Here is a 17,962-nt window from a genome sequence, read left to right on the forward strand (position 1 = left end):
CTTATGCATTTTTCTGCCAGATTAAAGAGCAATATACCATCAGAAGCCTATTCCCCAGGGTGGTTACTTGTAGACTGTGATCAAATCACCTCTTTAATTTCTCTTAGATAAGCTACATTGATTGAACTTCTTACATCTCTGACTTTAAGGCAGGTTTTCCTGACCTTGAATCATTCTTCTCTCTCTTTTCTAAACCATTTCCAAATTTTCAACTTTTTAGAATGTTCAAAATCCCATCTTGGCTCCGCAAAAAACGTACTATATCCCATGAGAACAGCCAGTATGATTCTGATTCTACATAGCATCCACATTGTTTGTAGGGTGTGTAATAGAAATTAAACTAGAACATTCAAAACTCTGCTTCCGCTTGAACTGGTTTCATCACTTCCTGTTCTATGCACAGAAGTGGGAATTCAGGTCAGAGTGAGAAAGTGTCTGTCAGGTTGGAGGCCGCAACACTACAATTTTTGTCCATAACAACACAAACATGCCACTATTGGACAGAAATTGCTGGCTTGGCTTGGGGGAACTGGCTTAGAGTTGCAGCAATGCTAAAATAGGGAGCTGAATTGTGTAATGGATGCTTGCATACTGCCTGTCCCACACTATACCCAGCTCATTCTCTTATTTTCATGAATCTGCAGCCCTGTGCTGCCTTATGGATGAGAGGGAAAACTCAGGTCAATGGTCATTGTGGTCAAAGTTACTGCAACACTTTTCAAAAGAGGAAGAGTTTCAAAGCCAGGGTTCAGGCCAGATTCCAAATGGGATAACCACATTCTGCTTCTGAAAATCTACCCAGTCTTTGAGTTGGGCTTAGTATAGAGCTGAGCAAATGTTGAACTTTAAAAAGGAAAAACCCAGGCATTTGGCAGGAATGATAACATAATATAAATAATAGAAAGTGACATCAAACACTTGCTTAGGAAAATAATATACTGTAAATTCTCATCACAATAACTGAAGTTTTTCAACGAGAGGTTGTGTCACCCCACAAGGGAATCAACGCCTTCCTCTCCCTGGCTGCAAAGCCCACTTTTCACCCCAGCTGTCCTGCCTTTGTCTCTCTCTCGCTTGCAAAGCTCCTTTGCGTCAACGCTACAGTGACCACACTCTTTCCAGCAGGTCCACCCATAAGTGACAGCTCCTCACCTGGAGGGCCACACCAGTTCCACAGGTGCCTAAACTTATTCCCTTTGTCGGTGTCCCATTGGTCAGCCTCACGGGTCATACGGTCTATGTCCCTCATGGCTGGCTCCTTGCACACTGCCCTTCGAAGTCCACCCACCTCTCCCTAGCAAATCTCCCTTTCACCCCAGCGCTGCCTCTTTCACCTCCTTCTTCTCTAATCGCCTTCTAACTGCCTCCATCAGGCAGATTCTGAGCCCCGTCCCAGCTCAAGCTGCCCTCTCATTAGTGGTATCTCTCCCCAGGACAGCATCCTGGGTGCTGCATCACAGCTGTCAGCCCTAACATTACCCCTCTTGGTCAAAACTGCAGCGGGTGATACTGCCAGAGCTACTACACCTGTTCAACCGAGACGAAATGCTTCGGTCAGGCTGCATGCTGGGTTTTAACATTTTTTGAAACAATACAAAAATAAAATAAAAATAAATAAAATAATGTTTTTGGCCAAGAAAATGTTGCCCTGCTCTGACTTAGTACTCAACCATCACTCACTGTCCTGCAGTGCGGTGCGCTTATGTTTTAAGATATTTTGCCATATTTCAGCCCAGCGGCGGCTACATTTCAGTGGTGGGCTATGATATTCAGCCCTCTAGGACTCCTGCTCACTGGCCAGCCATGGGGCTACTGGAAACCAATCGCCCTCAGAGTGGGACTGATAGCAACTAGCTAAGCCTTACCCCACAAGCCCTGCCTAGGAAACGAACTATTCATGACTGGTATGCTATTATAGCACCAGCGATGTCTCACTGACCCTCCCACAGCTGAGCTATCCAACTTCCCAGCAACAGAAGATGGGATTTGGGAGGAGATCGGAGAAAAATGCAAATGAGTAGATAAGCCGCTTAAGGAGAAATTAATCCCTAGGACAGATAAGGCCCCCATCCCCCTGCTCCTGGAAAAGGATGATGATCTAAACTGCACTTCCTAGATGAAGCTATAACCATCTGCCGCAGGAAGTAGTGATGGCAGTGCTGAGGGGGACACTGGAGGGTGTATCCCTTCCAAAGGTTGAGTTAGTTCCTCTCTCCTCCTACCAGGCATGGGAAGAAACTCTGACTAATAATCGCTTGATGTAATGAGCAGCTTTCAATGTGCAGCTAATGCTAGGCCATCTGTGTGATTAGCATGTACACAAATACATACACAGATAATTACACACAGCTCCTTTGTGAGCATTAGGGATGGGGACAGGGGATAGGTATTTGTGTCTACAGTTTTCACTGGCTTTTTTAAATGCCTCAGGGAGGCTCAAAACTGTGTGCCTTCTCCAGGCTCTCTGATCATTTCTCCCTAGGGACTAATTCTGCAGCGAAGAGGATATCCAGAAGAGATTCTCCCTTATGAACTATGGTTCCCAGCCTTTCCCTTAGAGTTCAGCTTCACATCTGCATCATGCCGCCAATGCAGACAAGCCTAGGACAATGGAGAATGGCAGGACAGCGCTGTAAATCTCATTAGTGTCAGTCAAGGTGGACACAGAGAGAGAGTCAGATAAGAAAGATGGAGAGATCTTTGGCAGGGTTTACACCCACTTTGCATAGGTCTGAATGGCTGCATCAGGAACAATGGAGAATCAGGCCCAGTATCTGCTTGAAATCTGTTCAAGCCACAGCCCTGGACATCCACCCACAGTGCACAGACAAGCCCCAGCTCAAAGTGATTGCTCTGGTATTCTCTCGGAATCAAGTGACAAACAAGTTCAGGCTTTAATCCAGCATGTGACCTGACTTCATCCATTGTGGTTTCTTGTGGAGATATGAACACTGGCCGCATTACTAATCCTCGGGGCTGAATTCCAAAGATCTTTTATATTAAAAAATAGGACATTCTGGCAGACTGTATTTTATGAAATGTATCTCAATACAAGTCAACAGGCATGCAATTATAGCCATTCCAGTTCTTTCATTCCAGTACAGAATTTTCCTCCTTTATATTGATCCCTTCATGTGTCCACATTTGCTTTTTCTGTGTCCCCCACATATGACTGTCTTCATGATTATTCTGAGCTCTGATCATGTTACCACTCTAGGAAACTGATTTTCAAAGAGCCTTTATTTCCTGGGTCGTCTGCCAGTCTAATACTAGACCACCAGCCTGCATTTGATAAACGAGCCGATAATATCCTAAAGAGAATTGAAATTTAGTGTTTAGCCCTGTAACCGAATCCGAATCAAATGATGAATGTTCAGATGCCTGAAGCTATTCAGGGGCATTTTTATAAGGTCTTTTAAAACTTGTGCCAAGGGTAAGAAGCCTTTTGAAGAGGTCTTTGTGAATTACAGCTGCTGAAACACTTCTCTTTGTCCTTGTAGACATGGATGCAATTATGCCCAGTTCCAAAATACAAGATAAGTGATAAATTACAAGAGCCGCATTATGCCTCACGATCAAGGTCATCCATTCGAATTCATGAGCAAAGCAGGTAACGTGCAGTTTGATGGTTTGCTGATGTGCCTTTCATGCATGTGCGTTTACAACTTAGCCGTTGGAAATGACTTTAATATGACAATGCTGTTTGCCTCATTTAAGCATAATTTCATGTGGTTTTGGCAGCCATCTTACCTTGACCTGTGAGCTTATCAGATCTCACAATCTAAGCAGGGTCCGACCTGGTCAATGTTTTTGGAGATCTCCAAAAAATCATTCAGATACACCAGAAAGTCATGTTAGTAGGTGCTGCCCTTCCCTCCAAGGCAGTACCAATGCCCAATATGGGGCTAGGGTAGCATGGGCCTGTGCTACTACAGAAGGTATCTTTTGCATAGCACTGAGATCCTGGGGCAGATCTGACCTTGTGTGAATTGTCATAGCTCAACTGAAGACAATGGAGCTCTAACATAGTCCACCAGCTTACGATCCAGCCCTGAGCCTTTAAAAGATTTCCCACAACAGTAAGTCTGTGAACGCCAGTATCCTTACAAACGTGCTGTGGCTAACGGTATTCTGTAGAGCTGAATCCCTCTTCTGATTTCAGCTGGAGAAATGCCTTTAACTTTCTCCTCAAACAACTCTTCTGGCATGTGGCAAATACAGAGTGGCTGCCACTCTCCACCCCAGAAGTGGCTGCATGTCAGTGGCCGGGTAAGTGAAGACTCAGGCTGTTTGGGATCCCTTACGTTGAAAGGCATCCCATAAATCTGAGCCGATATGATTTAGCCCATCTTGAATGAGACAGAATTGCTGATAGAGAGGGTCCTAAATGCTCACCCAACACTGATGACTATAAGGAATGCAGGGTATCTATGTAACAAATGTTGTTATGTTTTATGAAACGTTCATGGTTACAGACAGCAGGAAAGATGGTACTTGGAACAATTCATACATTATACAATAAAGTAGCTTGGATCACTAATGATGTAAGCAAGGTTATGGAAACAAAGTTGTTAAAACTACTGAGAAAATTAAAACAAACCAAAATATATAATGAAAGAAACAAGACAGGGAACATCTTTGTTACCGTCTATAAAAGGGAAACAGGCACTAATAAATCAGCTGATGCAGAGGCCTAGGTGTATGACTCTTCACTACAATGCCAAAGGCCTGGCTTCAAAGCCCTCGTGACAGAAGTGAAAATTATCTATAGCCCATGTTGTGCAAGAGGTCAAACAAATGATTGTTTTAATGGCTCCCTCTGCCTTTAAAATCTCTGAAGTCATAGCTCAGTGCAAAAAGGAGAAACGTAAAACAACCTAATTGTCAATGATAATAATGACGGGGACATTTGACCTTATATCCTAGGAATCTGCATTAAAAACCAAACAACGCACCTGCCCTAAAAGAGTTTTTACTTTACTTAGGGATAGACCATTACACGGTTTTTCTCTTTGCTCCCCAATATTTTGTGATCTCCTTGGCAGTTCAGTAGATTTGGTTTAACAGCAATGTTACAGAAATGCAGGCAACAGCTATGTTCACAGCTTGAAGAAACTGAAGTTTGCAAAGCTTCCTCTCCTCGAGGGAGCTGCATTTTTCTAAGATTATATTATTACTTGGGCTGGCCACTCAGCAACTCAGCATCATTTCCCTTTTGGGTGGGAAAGTTGTCTCCTCATCCTCTGACTCGAATTATGATTTCAGCCTGAAAGGATAAATGTAAACTCTCTGCATAATCGAAGTACAATAAGAAAGCAGTGTCTCGTGAAGCAGAAGCAGGATGTTACGATATGTATGGCCTGTGATGCCTTAAAATATAGACATACATCTGTACACATACCTATTACATCTACACAAAGAGAGGGAAACCTGGCTGGCTATTATAGAACAATTTCCCACAAATATGCACTTGAACTGTCAATACGTTCACTTAGACTGGGTTTGTGCCCCTCTTACATCTGCTCCCCATGAGCATTCTTGCCAACGAGTTTACTAACGTTCATGGAAATAGCGCATTTGAAGTGACAATTGCAAGATGGCCATGAAGAGAGCATTTTGAACATGTAATAATAATAATAATAATACCTAGCTCCTACATAGCATTCTTCCTCAGTAGATTTCAAAGCACCTAACCAAGGAGGTTAGTAATTGTGAGTATTCCCACAAGAAATTGGAGTCTATCTCGTCAATCAGCCAATCAGGAAAGAGAAAACACACCATAGGACCTACATGTCAAATTAAATATAAATAACAGAGCCCCCATTCGGGATATCAAATGCTTACAACAACAAGCTGCTTGCAAACAATTTGCAGGCTATGAATTACTCTCATCTGGTGACTAGTTCTGAATAAAGACATCAGTTTGCAGAATCCTCAGGTAAATCAGAATCCTCTGGTTAAGTTGCCTTTAAGGCTTCTTTGCTCCGCCAGAGAGTACAACGCAGCCTTAGCAGGTGCCAGGAACCAGTCCCGTGCCTTTTCACAGAAACTCAATGTGGGCTATGGGGTGAGTGGATTAATAAGATTTGAATTAACAAGGTGCTACGGTAGGTAGGGGTGGGTGTGGGGGGGTGAGTGGGGATGTTACGGTAGGTAGGGGGAATGGGTGTGTGTGTATGCAGGTAGAAAGATACCTTACTTCAAATGGGAGCGGGGGAAGACCTTGTGAGCGTCCAAAATGCCACCTTAACACACACACCCTCCCAAGAAAACACGAGAATTATTTTGGGGAAGTTCTATAGCCTGTCTTATACGGGAGGTCAGACTAGGAGGCCACAATGGGCCCTTCTGGCCTGGGAATCTATGAATCTACGTAACATCATTACCCTCACTCTAAGAAAACAAAACAGAAATCCCTGAGCATTTTAGAACTTTCTGCTGCCCACTCAGATTAAAATACAGCAAGCCTGGGCTTTTCAAAAGGACTTAGCACTGTGCGTTGGGAGCAGAGTTAGGTCAGCGCTGTGCCTTTTTGAAAATCCCGGAGTGAGTGCTCATTTGGCAAGTTCCACTTTTACGTCAAAATTGTGAAAAGGAAAAGTGGAGAAAGTTGAAATGCTCTGGGGCAGACAGGATGGAGGCTGCTTTGCCATCCAACACTCTGGCTTACACACCCCCACAAGCTGTTTTATTTAGCCTCAGTTTTGAAATCTATATACTTAACTTGGCGAGAATGCTTGCAATTCTGGCAGTCTGGCCTTTAAGCAGGGCTCTTGCTGGGATTTCAGAGAAGTTGGAGAACAGGAAAATTTGCAGCTTCTTAGAAGGAAAATAATAGAAAGCCCAGGAATAGCTTTTCCAGGGTACAGGCACATTATTGCTGCACAGGTGGGTTTTTTTGTTTAAAAGAGCAGTCTGGGGTTTTTTAATGGTGCTTTTATTATATTTCACTCATGTTTTTACTACATTATGAAAGTGCCCCCCCCAAGTGTGAGCGTTTAATAAATAAAATTATTATTGTCAAGTGAAGTACTGTTAAAGCCTCAGTTCTTCAGCCTTTACATACTCATATGATCAATGGTCCTGAACACAACTTTCAGGTCTCTCATGCCATTAAGACTTCAAGTTTTATTCACAGACTTTAAGGCCAAAAGGGACTTTTACAATCTGACTTCCTGCGTCACACAGGCTGAAGAGCCTACCGCTTACCAGTAGAATCTGCCAACTAACTTTAGCCTTCCAAGGAAACAGCTAATGCTCACACACAATTGACTGGACATTTTGTTTATACTTTCAAATACATGGTGACTCACAATGGGTCAGAACTAGGGGCCACCAATAGAGCTGGGCAGGAAATGGTTTTTGAGATTTCCAAAATTTTCCCATTCCGCTTTGGGACAACACCAAGACCTTTCAAAGTTTTTCTGAAAAAAACTGAAGAGAGAGAGACCCACCCCAGGACAACCAATACCCTGGTGGTTAGTGCACTCATCTGGGATGTGGGTCTCCAGAGACTTGAACCTGGGGCTATTGGCTATTCTAGGTAGAGTCTCTCTCTATTGTTTTAAGCAGAAATCCATCCAGGCCTTGGGAAACCCTTTCCCGATGAATGTTTCACTGAAACTTGTATAGTCTCACCAAAAAAACAACAACAAAAAAACCCACAATTTAGAAGATTTGGCATTTTCTGAGGAAAAACCGGTTCGTCAAAAAATTCTTGACCTGCTCTATCTACCATTGTTTTCCAGTGATGTAAAGAAATCTCTTTCCAAGAATGACTTGAAATATCACAGTTCTGAAGAAGCAGTCTGAAAATGTAAGACTTCTGCCCATCAGAACCACAACCTCTGAACAACTCCTTTTCAAGTTGTACGCTGAAACCACTTAAAACAAAAGTCATTTCACGCAAAACGATTTTCTGCTGCACCTCAGGAAAAACAAGTCCGTTTCTACCAGTCAGTTTCAAGATGAAACTTGCACTTGCTTCATTTATGGTAGGCACAAAAGCTCTGTAGCAAAGACTCCTATGATCTCACACACCCAAAGGGAACTCTATGGGAGATTAGGCCTGAATTCGACACAGACTGTGCCATCACACATAAAGTGAACTCCCATCTTCTCACAGTACAATTTAATTTTACAAGATGCCACTCAAGTAACTGTCCCACGATACACATCAGGGACAACAGTGGAAGTGTTACAACAAGAAAATCTGAGGACAAGAAAGTTAAGGCCCTGACTCTGCTTAAGGCTATAGGATTCATGAAACTTGGGTTTTAGGACCAGTTTAGCCACAGAATTCCACAAATGACTTAATCACTCTGTGCCTCACTGCCTCGCTGGTTAAACAGGAGTGGTGTTATCAAGATCCATTAATTTTGTGAGGTGTCCAGTTGTTACAACAAGGAGTGCAATAGACAAGGAAGGTAGAGGATGGTACCAGCAAGTGCCAGGGTACAAACTGCCTGAGATCTTAAGCAGCATTGGAGAGCTGGGGTTTAAGTTCTAGATTTAAACGATGGATCCCAGAGGATGGGGGAAAGAAACAAACTGTTCCAGACACTGAGGATGATGGGCAAAAATACCATAGTCATCCTTATCTGATCAGTACTGTTAACTCTTTTGATACTTACGTAAATCACATTCACAGAGGAACTCACCCAGGGCATGTTACAATGGCAGGAGTATGTCACTTGGACATTTCTCCTAATCCAGCATCAATTAATGCACTGTGAGAATAAACCTTTCCTATTGTTTTTCCAGCCACAAGAAAAATTGCAGCTCATTACATTACCTGTTTTAAACTAAAGCAGTGGTTACTGAGTGGCTGGGATGATCTTAGGAAGCATGCTGGACTGCTGGGCTTGTGTGAGACCTGTGATGGCTCTAATAGTTTGCAATGCAAGACTGAAACCATCAGAAATAGCTTCTGTAATAGCACTTATAATAAAGTATCTCATCTCACATTCATGATCTGCTTATTGCAATAACCCAGCATATGACAGATTCATTCCATATTAATATAGATGTCATAGTCACTGTGAGTCTGGATTACAAACGATTGCATTTCATCATTCATTAATCTGCCATTAAAATAAATGGTTACTGCTTATGGTGCCTGATTCAAAACCCACTTAAGTCAATGGAAAGACACCCATTAACTTCAGTGGACTTTCCATCAGACCCTTAATGCCTGTAAGGATCTGGGAACTGAGTAGCTCTCTCTCCCCTTCTCTTTTGTTCCCCTGAAGGAGCAAAGCTAAATCCATATAACTTCAGGGACTACAAATCTGCAGCACAAAAAATAAATTAATTTACATTTTGCATAAGGATGAGTAGGGAAGGGGGCAAGACAACAAAGTATGTTCGTGCACAGGTCTTCCAGGTACAGTTCAGAGACACGGTGCTTGATGCACCATTGCTCTGCACCTTAAGCAGTCATTTACACCAGTGCAAAGTGGGTGCGATCAGAACGGCAGTGTTTTATGTCCACTTTGCACTGATGTAAATGATTAGATAAGGTGCAGGCAACAGAGAATCGGGCTCAAGGACTGGAGGGAATCATGTGATCAATACTAACTATTGAGTAGGAGGGAGATTTGAAGCCAGCTTGAGGACATAAGCCCCCTCCCAAACCCATCTTCCTCCTCCCCAACCCTCCTAAACTTGCCGCTTCTACCAGAACGCTTCAGAGATGGGAGCGGAGGAGAGTCAATATTACACAGTTACTTCTAATGCTCATAATGTGCATTACTAAAGAAATGCAAGGCAACAACTGGCATGGAAAAGATGACGGAGGAAGGAAGGAAGGAAAGACAACACAGACATGGAAAGGAGGAATCTACTTATTTAGGCATTTGCACGGCTCCCATCATCACCATGCTATCCGAGTGCCTCACGTACCATGGCCACATAAGAGGGACAGCAGAGAAGAAAGGGGAAAAGACAGAAGGGGAAAGATTTGCTTGACTAAGGACCCTTGTCTAGATAGGAAACTTGTAGAGGCCCAGTGCTAGCCTTTATCATCATCGTTTGTATTATGGTAGCACCTAGAGGCCACAGCCCAGATCAAAGACCCATTGTACAAATACAAAGAGCAAGTGGCAGTCCCTGCCCTAAAGATTTTACAAATCAAAGTAGACACAACAGACACATATGAAAAGGGAAGTATTATTATCCCCATTTTACAGGTGAGGAAGTGGAACAGAGAAATAAAATGATTTGCCAGTGGACATAAAGAAGTCTGTGGCACAGTTAGGAACTGAACCCCAATCTCCCAAGTCCCAGTTCAATGCCCTACCCACAGGCTGGCCACTTCCTTTCAGGCACACCCCCTCATGCTATGATATTAAGATAAAACAACTGCCAATAGAAAATGCATAGCAGAGAGATTAGGTGGTCCCATAATTCCAGCTATTGCTCAAACCATTTGTCCGGTTTCTCAGCACGACTGCTTTTTCTGAACACATCTGTACCCGGATTCAGTTTCTATTTTACACAACAAGCAAAAAGGATTTGGCCTAGTCCTAATGTATTCACATCACAAAATGATTGCACAGTTTGGGCACAAACAGCCTACTGAAGGGAATGGAGGTGAAGTTGAAAGTCAAGACTGAGGTGCCCTGGCAGAGGTGTAGAGAGCAGCTTAGATAGGGCCTGCCTCTGTTATGCCTAGTTTGAACCATCTCTGTCAGCTGCTCACTTTCACAGGCATTAATTTGTAAGATTCAGTTTCACTGCAGAGCTCCTCTCTGCTGATACCATCTACTTATCTAACTCTGCTGAGAAAGAACCTTTTTCATTCTGACTTCAAAGAGAGTCAGACCACAAGCTGCCAAGATGCAATCTTCGTTTCCATGTAGCGACAGAGTGATGAGTTTACAAGAAATGCTTGTGGAAGGGTAGGCAGGATAAACAAAAGCTAACTTTTCAAGTGTCTGTAGCTCAAACCCCAAATGATTCAGTAGACCACATCAGCCTACAGCTATAATACAGAATCATTATCTTGACTGACAGGCACAGAACCTTACCTAACATCTAGTTGTCAGGACACAATGCAATTTATTATGTAGTTTACCATGGTTTCCAAAAGCCACCATGCTCACAGCCTTCCTAATTCCTCCTAGGTTAAGATGGACATAATTCATGGTCTACTACAGCATGGTAAATTCTGTGGAGAATGGCTCTCAGTGAAATGCCTGAGCAGTCACTCACAATAAGCCAAATTTATTTTAGAGCTCTTGGGCAGATTGTTTTAGTTTTTCAAACTTTAATGATTGAAATGCATTCCTCTCTCAACTCAGGAGTCGTCAGAGTCATGAAAAGATGCTGGACTGCTATCTGAGCTTAAATTATATATTTTTCTACCCATCTAGGAATTTACATGACCCTCATCATTTAAATCTGAGCACCTGATGATCATTAATGGATTTTATCTCTGTCCGGTGGGGAAGTATTGCCCCTATTTTACAGATAGGGAATTGATGCACAGAATAGGTTAAACGACTATCCAAAGGAAACATAGAGACTTCTGTGGCTGAAAATGCAATAGAACTGAGGCCTCTTAAATGGAGGCCAGTGCCCTATCTGCTGGGCTAGCCTTCCTCCCTTGTTATGCAAGCATTATTGAACATAGTTCTTTATAGAGCTTTATTTGATCCACCCAGTTATAAACTTTCTCTTATATGTGTACATTTGATAAAAGGCACCTTCTGGATATGTTAAGAAAATCAAAATAGTTTTTCAAAGTAGTTTTAACCATATGTTCTGAAATTGTAGCTCTATAAATAAAGTACATCTCTAAATAGCACACTAAATAGTTCTCTCCACAGCAGAAATTACTGGGTGAAATTCTATGGCCAGTGTGACCACGAGGTCAGTAATCATAGTGGTGGTCCCTTCTGGCTTTAAAACCACTGAAGCTATATTTATCACATGCTAGATTTCTTTACACTGTACATAGAAATCCAGTGCCATCTTTTCAAACTTATTAATCACCCTTAGAGTTACGTGTTCAAGTTGGAAAACAGGGAAGTCATGCTGTTTAAAATTATATCCACTTTCCCTATAAAAAATTTGCCCTGTGCGCCAGCCTGTGTAATGACTACCCAAGATATTTATAAAGCACCAATCTAGGCACTGACCAGTGGATACCTGTGTATAGTGTATATCTGACAGATGACTAATAAGAAGAGGATTTTACAGTCCATTGTGACTAGCTTCCCATTCTTCACAGCAGAAGTGCAGCAAAGAAAGAAAGAAATTGTTACAGTTCTAAAAAATCCCCTACATCTGGATCTGATAGGCCAGTAATCAATGTGAAGCAGGATATGGGGAAATCTGAATGAAGAAAACATCTGGGTGGTATACAGAAGAATTCTCACTGCACCTGCTGATTTCCTGCCCTGGAAGCATTGTGTAACACCTGGTAAAATATGCACCTTTGGAATGCAAACAAACAAATTGGTTAGTCTCTAAGGTGCCACAAGTACTCCTTTTCTTTTTGCAAATACAGACTAACACGGCTGCTACTCTGAAACCAACGGCCATTCTAAGAGTCGGCTATTGAACTAAGGACCATCCTGGAGCTTATCCACTTCCTACTGAAGTTCTGCTAGCCTTGTCATTTTCATTTCCACGTTGTTTTTAAAAAGCAGGAGGTAGAATCTTTTAAAGTTAATTCAGTTAGTATAGTGGAAATTTACAATCTGAAATATGTAAATGAAGGAATCTGAATGAATTTTATTGTATTCTTTGCACAAGCCTTCATCTGCTCAAACCCTCCTTTTCTACACTAGTATACAACTGTGCAATGTTCAAGTGATTTCAAGGGACCCAATAATTTATAATTACCAAAGCAAGTGAATCTGTGCTTATAATATTTCTTTACAGTTCAGTTTGATATTTTGTCACAGGCTTCTGTAGTCTGTACTTAAAAGTATAGAGGCATCATACTCTGTTTAACTTAATCATCTTTTAAACCCAGTGGTATTTCTTTTCATATTCTATTCTCTCCCAACAATGTAGCATTTAAACTTTTGAAACTCTAAACTACATCTGAGATTTTACAGAACAGCCAGGAATGTAAATTTTAATTCCATATGTATTAACTAACAGGAGACCATTTATTTTCTTTTTTACAACAGCACTTGTTTTGCATTTTAATAAAACGTTGCCACAAAAAACAGCCTGAGGAGGATTGCAAATTAAATGTAAAACCTGAAGAGGAGAAATAGTCCAAAATTTTCTCTCTCTCCTTTTGTATCATAGGTGATCAGCTACTAAGGTCACCAGAATGACACAAATGCTTACACTGATCAGGGCCTTAACCTTTGCTGTGGTACAATTCCAGTATGTTGAAAGGGATTCAGCCAACAGTACCTTTATCATGTATATGTTATCTCACAGACTTTGCAATCGGAGGCTAAACTCCTTAGCTTTCCAAGGGCACGATTCAAAGAGAGTCTGTCCATCAACTTCAAGGGGCTTTGGGTCAGACCTAAACCCAGCTGAAGGGTGACCGCTGTTCTGCAGCGCTGCCCACACACACCCCCTTGCTGGAGCTCCTACATGAACTTTCCTTTGCAGCCCTTTGTGTTGGAGATTTCCCCATTACCCAGAAACAGCTTCCCCATGCCTGTGTACCCAAATCCGCCAGGAAGTAGACTCGGGACAAGCCCCCAGCCTGCTCGCAGCGTTCCCACCGCAGCCCGGAGCCCCCAGGCAGGCTCACCCCAGCAAGTGACAATGACATAATTCCAACCATCTACCCCAGCAGCTGGTTCGCCACTTCTTAGGACAACTCCTCGCGGCTCTCTCTCTCTCCACCCTCTGGGATAACACAAACCAGAGCCCATTCCCCCTGGATACGCTCCCACGCCGCACCCCAGCGAGCGCTGCAAAGTGGCCGAGGAGGTGCATTGGCCCCCCCACATACACACATGCGACCTACTTGCCAACTTTTGAAAGCTGCAAATAGGGATTTTCGGGGTGGGAGCGGGCGACAAAATAGGGACATGCTTATTTTAAAAACCCAAACCAACTCATCCTCCCTGGAAGCGTAGCGGCGTGGAGGGGATTTTTGCAGAGGGTGGGGAGTTGCAATGCTTTTGCTCCAAAAATAGCCACACACTTGGCCCGGGTCTCTCTGCAGCTGGCTTCGGTGCTGCCCAGCCCTGCCTGTCCTTGCTGGGACGCGGGACGATCTGATCAGCCCCCCACAACCAACACACACGCTCGCTCCCGCGGGCAGCGAGCAAGGGCTGAGAAAGGGGGAGCCCCCGCCAGGCAGGGCAGCGCCTTTGCCGAAGCCAGAAGGGTGCCAGGGCTCAGGGGCACAGAGGGGCGAGCTGGGTGGGTGCCTGAGCGGGAGAGCGCCCCCCACGCCCTCCCCAGAGCAGCAGCAGCCCCTGTGCCTTGCTCCCTCCCGTCCCTGCCTCACTCACCCGGGCTGCTGGTGTGTCCTCCCGCGGCCGGCTCCGAGGTGCTGCCGGACACTGGCGGCGCCCAGGGCACGGAGCTCTCCCTCTCCCAGGGAGGCAGCCGGGAAGCAGCCGCCGCCGCCGCCGCGGCCGAGACGCCCCGGCTGGAAGAACCCTGCGGCCCCGCGGCCGGCGTGGTGGCTCCGCTGAGCTGGGTCCGAGCAGGGGGGTCGCTGGAGGAGGCGAAGGGGCCCGATCCCGCAGCGGGCTCCCGCAGCAGCAGGAGGAGGCTAAGTTGGCGCAGCAGCAAAGTGCACGTTGCTCGCATGGTGCAGCTGGGGGGGGGGGGCTTCACATGCCCGGCGCAGGTCCCACCGGCTAGTAACACTGATGCTGATGATTATTAATGAAGCCGGGGTAGAGTGGGGGGCGGGGGGAGGGGAAGGAAGCAGGAAGATCAAGGGGAAGCAGCGGCAGCAGCCCCTGCCTTAAAAGTTCCTCGGGTCCATGGGGAGGCTGAATGGGGGGATTTCATGGTCGAGCCCCCGAGGGTAACACCAGTAAGTGACTAACAGCCTCATGCTAATTACATGGAGCCTGAAAGTAAAAGGACAGGCACAGGCTCCTCCTAGAGGTTGACATCACCAGCCAAAGCCCGGCTCCGCTGGTGCCCTGGCCAGCCCTCCTCCGCAGCCCCATCCCGCGGGGAAGGGGCCGGGGGCTTTGCAGACCGGGGAGGGAGCGGGCAGGGGCACCTCAGCTTCGCCCTAAGCCCTGAGAAATGAAAAGTGCTACAGAAAGGCCAAGTGTGAGGCTTCTCCTCCCGCCGCCAAACCAGGCTGTGGACGGCACAGGAGAGGGGCAGCGATGGGGTTTTGTGAAAGCATCTGACAGCAAATAATTCCTCTGCCATTATTATTTACTTGTCAAGAGAATTGCAAGAGCCCCGGTAACAATACGTTACACGCACCCACCCACCCCTCCTCAGTTGTTCCTGCCTCTGGGCTCCCAGCTTCTCCAGCGCTGTCTGAGATTGCAAACTTGCCAGAGGAGGTTCTCTTGCTCAGATACATTTGTTAGTCTCTAAGGTGCCCCAAGTCCTCCTTTTCTTTTTGAGCACATTGGCAGCACTTAAACAACAATAAGGCCCTGGTCCATGCAGGGGTGATTTTATCCCAACACCCTGCTTGCACTTAAATATAAATGAATATATAACTAAAACGTTTGTGTGTGAGTTACCCTGGAGTAAAGGGTGTGGAACATTGTGTCACACCAGTAGTCCCCCAAGTCTGGTCTCTTGTCTCTTGTCCCTTGGCAATGACCAGTACTGCTTCAGAAGCAGATGACTAGCTGCCCAGTTGCACAATGGTAAACAAGAAGGAACAATTTTCCTCCGGACCCCCATGGTGTTCATCTGGGTCCATGAAGCATGAGATTTGGTTGCCGTTTTAGGACCCAACCTTTAATTCCCATTGAAGCTGCTCAGGAAGTGCCTTTTGCAAGATCAGGCCCTTAGCATATATAACTGCACATTCTTTCATTGGCTGTAAAGTTATCCAGCCCTGGTTTAAATTCCAGGAGAGCATTTGACTTTGCAGCCACCTGCAGTAGTGAATTCCACAGGCTGGCTGCATGCTGTGTGAAGGATTTCCTTTTATTTTTTTTTAATTACCTACCATTAACTTCATTGAGTGACCCCTTGTTCTTGTAACCTGAGAGCCAATATAAAGGATCGGCCAGATTCCTGTTTACTATACTATTTGTAACCCTAAATAGCTCACTTACATCTACTTTAAGTTTTCTCTTTCCAAGTCTAAATAAATATAGCCTGGGTAGTTTCTCCTCATCTGTAAATTCTGACAGACCTCTCACCTTCTTCTCTGCCTTTCTCTGGAGCTTTCCAGTCTCAGATTTAACTTTCTCAAAGTGCAGCACCCATAACTGAACACAAGGCTCCAAAACAGGGTGCCTCATTATTCAGTATATTGTCACTGGAGTGATACAACAAATCCACAACTACCTCGACATCCACAGCGGCCACTATGCCACACACCATGGCCACTGCGTCTCTCCTGCTCCTGAAGCACCGTCAAGCTAAAGTAGAATCAGATTAGCTGGTAGCAGTATAGGGCCTATGAGTCTGACACACACAATTGAACAGTTCTGGTTCCATCCAGTAGAGGGCAGTGGTACACATGGACCCCAGCCAGTTCATTACACTACAGTATGGTCGATATTGTTTTCTATCTTTTTTTAAAATGTACTCTGGTGTTACATTTGTTTTTAACTACTACTGCATGCTGGACAAACATCTCTTCATTGAGTCCAGTCATTCCCAAATCACTGGACACAAAGACTCATGCATGGTCAGTGCCCATTGGTGGATGATCTTAAACATTCCCCCCCCACACACACACAGTTATGCATTTCCTTACCTCCCCCATTGTGCTTCATAATCGCCCCATGTGGACTGTCTCATATGCCTCTGTGCTTTTGACAGACTTACCAAAGCAACTTGGCAATTGACCATAATCAAAAATAACTTCACTGAACTTCTCTGATAAATATATTGAAATTAAACCAATGCAAAACGTAGAACCCTAGGGCATCCAACTATGACCCTTTTCTCCACTCTGCTCACAACAGCTTTTGGTTTCCTCTTGTTAAAACCCAGGAACCGATTCAATAGAGACAGTTTTTAAAGTATTAAGAAACCGAAGCAAACAAATCACAACTACAAATCTCACATTGTACATAAAAGACCCTAATTCATGACAAAGTTGACATGAGTGAACTAGGCACCAGGCAACTAAATGAAATGATTACAAAGCAGGAGGGTAATTACTAATGCAAGAGCTGAAATGGGACATCAATTTATTTCTCAGCTAATTCTCAACTGTTTTCCCATTCATTCTTTATTGGATAACTTGTTTAAAAAATCAAAGTGAGGTAAAAGGAAGCTATTCATACTTAGCTAAGGTACCTCACAGGGCTATACTAAGGTTTAGTTAAAATTTGTAAAGTACTTTAAGATTTTTTGGATGGACTATGAAAGTATTAATATTAGCCTTTCAAGTACCCATCCTATTTACACACACTGAATTTTCTGGTTTTGCACAAAATGCTTAACGTGCCACTTTGTTTCCTGCCCCTAATAATTATTGATTCTTTGTAAACTGCTTTTAGTTGCTGGAATGAAAGTCTCTATAAAGAACAAACATTAGGTCTCACTACATCCTGTGAGGTAGCCAACTCTGATTTTAGAGATGGGGAAAGCAAGGCACAGAGATGACGTTTGATATGCCCATGGTCAGATAGCTGGGGACAGAATATAGCCCAGGCATAAACTGAGCACCAGACTTACTCTAGAGCTGAACTTGGCCCCAGTGTCATTACACTGAGTCTACTGCTCTAACACACCAGCGAACACTCCCCCCATTTCTAATCCATTTCATTGTTCCCTGCCATAATTGCACTCTCTGAAATTGTAAATCCTACGGGCAGGAGGCACAATATCAAACGCTTGCCTAAAAATCTCAATA

General features: G+C 44.2%; 1 protein-coding gene across 7 annotated transcripts in view; it reads right to left on the bottom strand.

Annotated features, from left to right (window-relative positions):
* Window positions 1–14,757, bottom strand: part of HEG1 (heart development protein with EGF like domains 1) — a 93,489-nt gene extending 78,732 nt beyond the window's left edge. For all 7 annotated transcript variants that reach the window (XM_073305161.2, XM_073305162.2, XM_078854788.1 and 4 more), the window contains exon 1: window positions 14,445–14,757. In XM_073305161.2, coding sequence (XP_073161262.1) covers window positions 14,445–14,748 — 304 coding nt within the window. In that variant the 5' untranslated portion in view covers window positions 14,749–14,757. The remainder of the gene's footprint in view (window positions 1–14,444) is intronic.
* Window positions 14,758–17,962: the final 3,205 nt, after the last annotated feature.

Source organism: Lepidochelys kempii, chromosome 11 (genome assembly GCF_965140285.1).
Source record: "Lepidochelys kempii isolate rLepKem1 chromosome 11, rLepKem1.hap1, whole genome shotgun sequence".
NCBI lineage: Eukaryota > Metazoa > Chordata > Testudines > Cheloniidae > Lepidochelys > Lepidochelys kempii.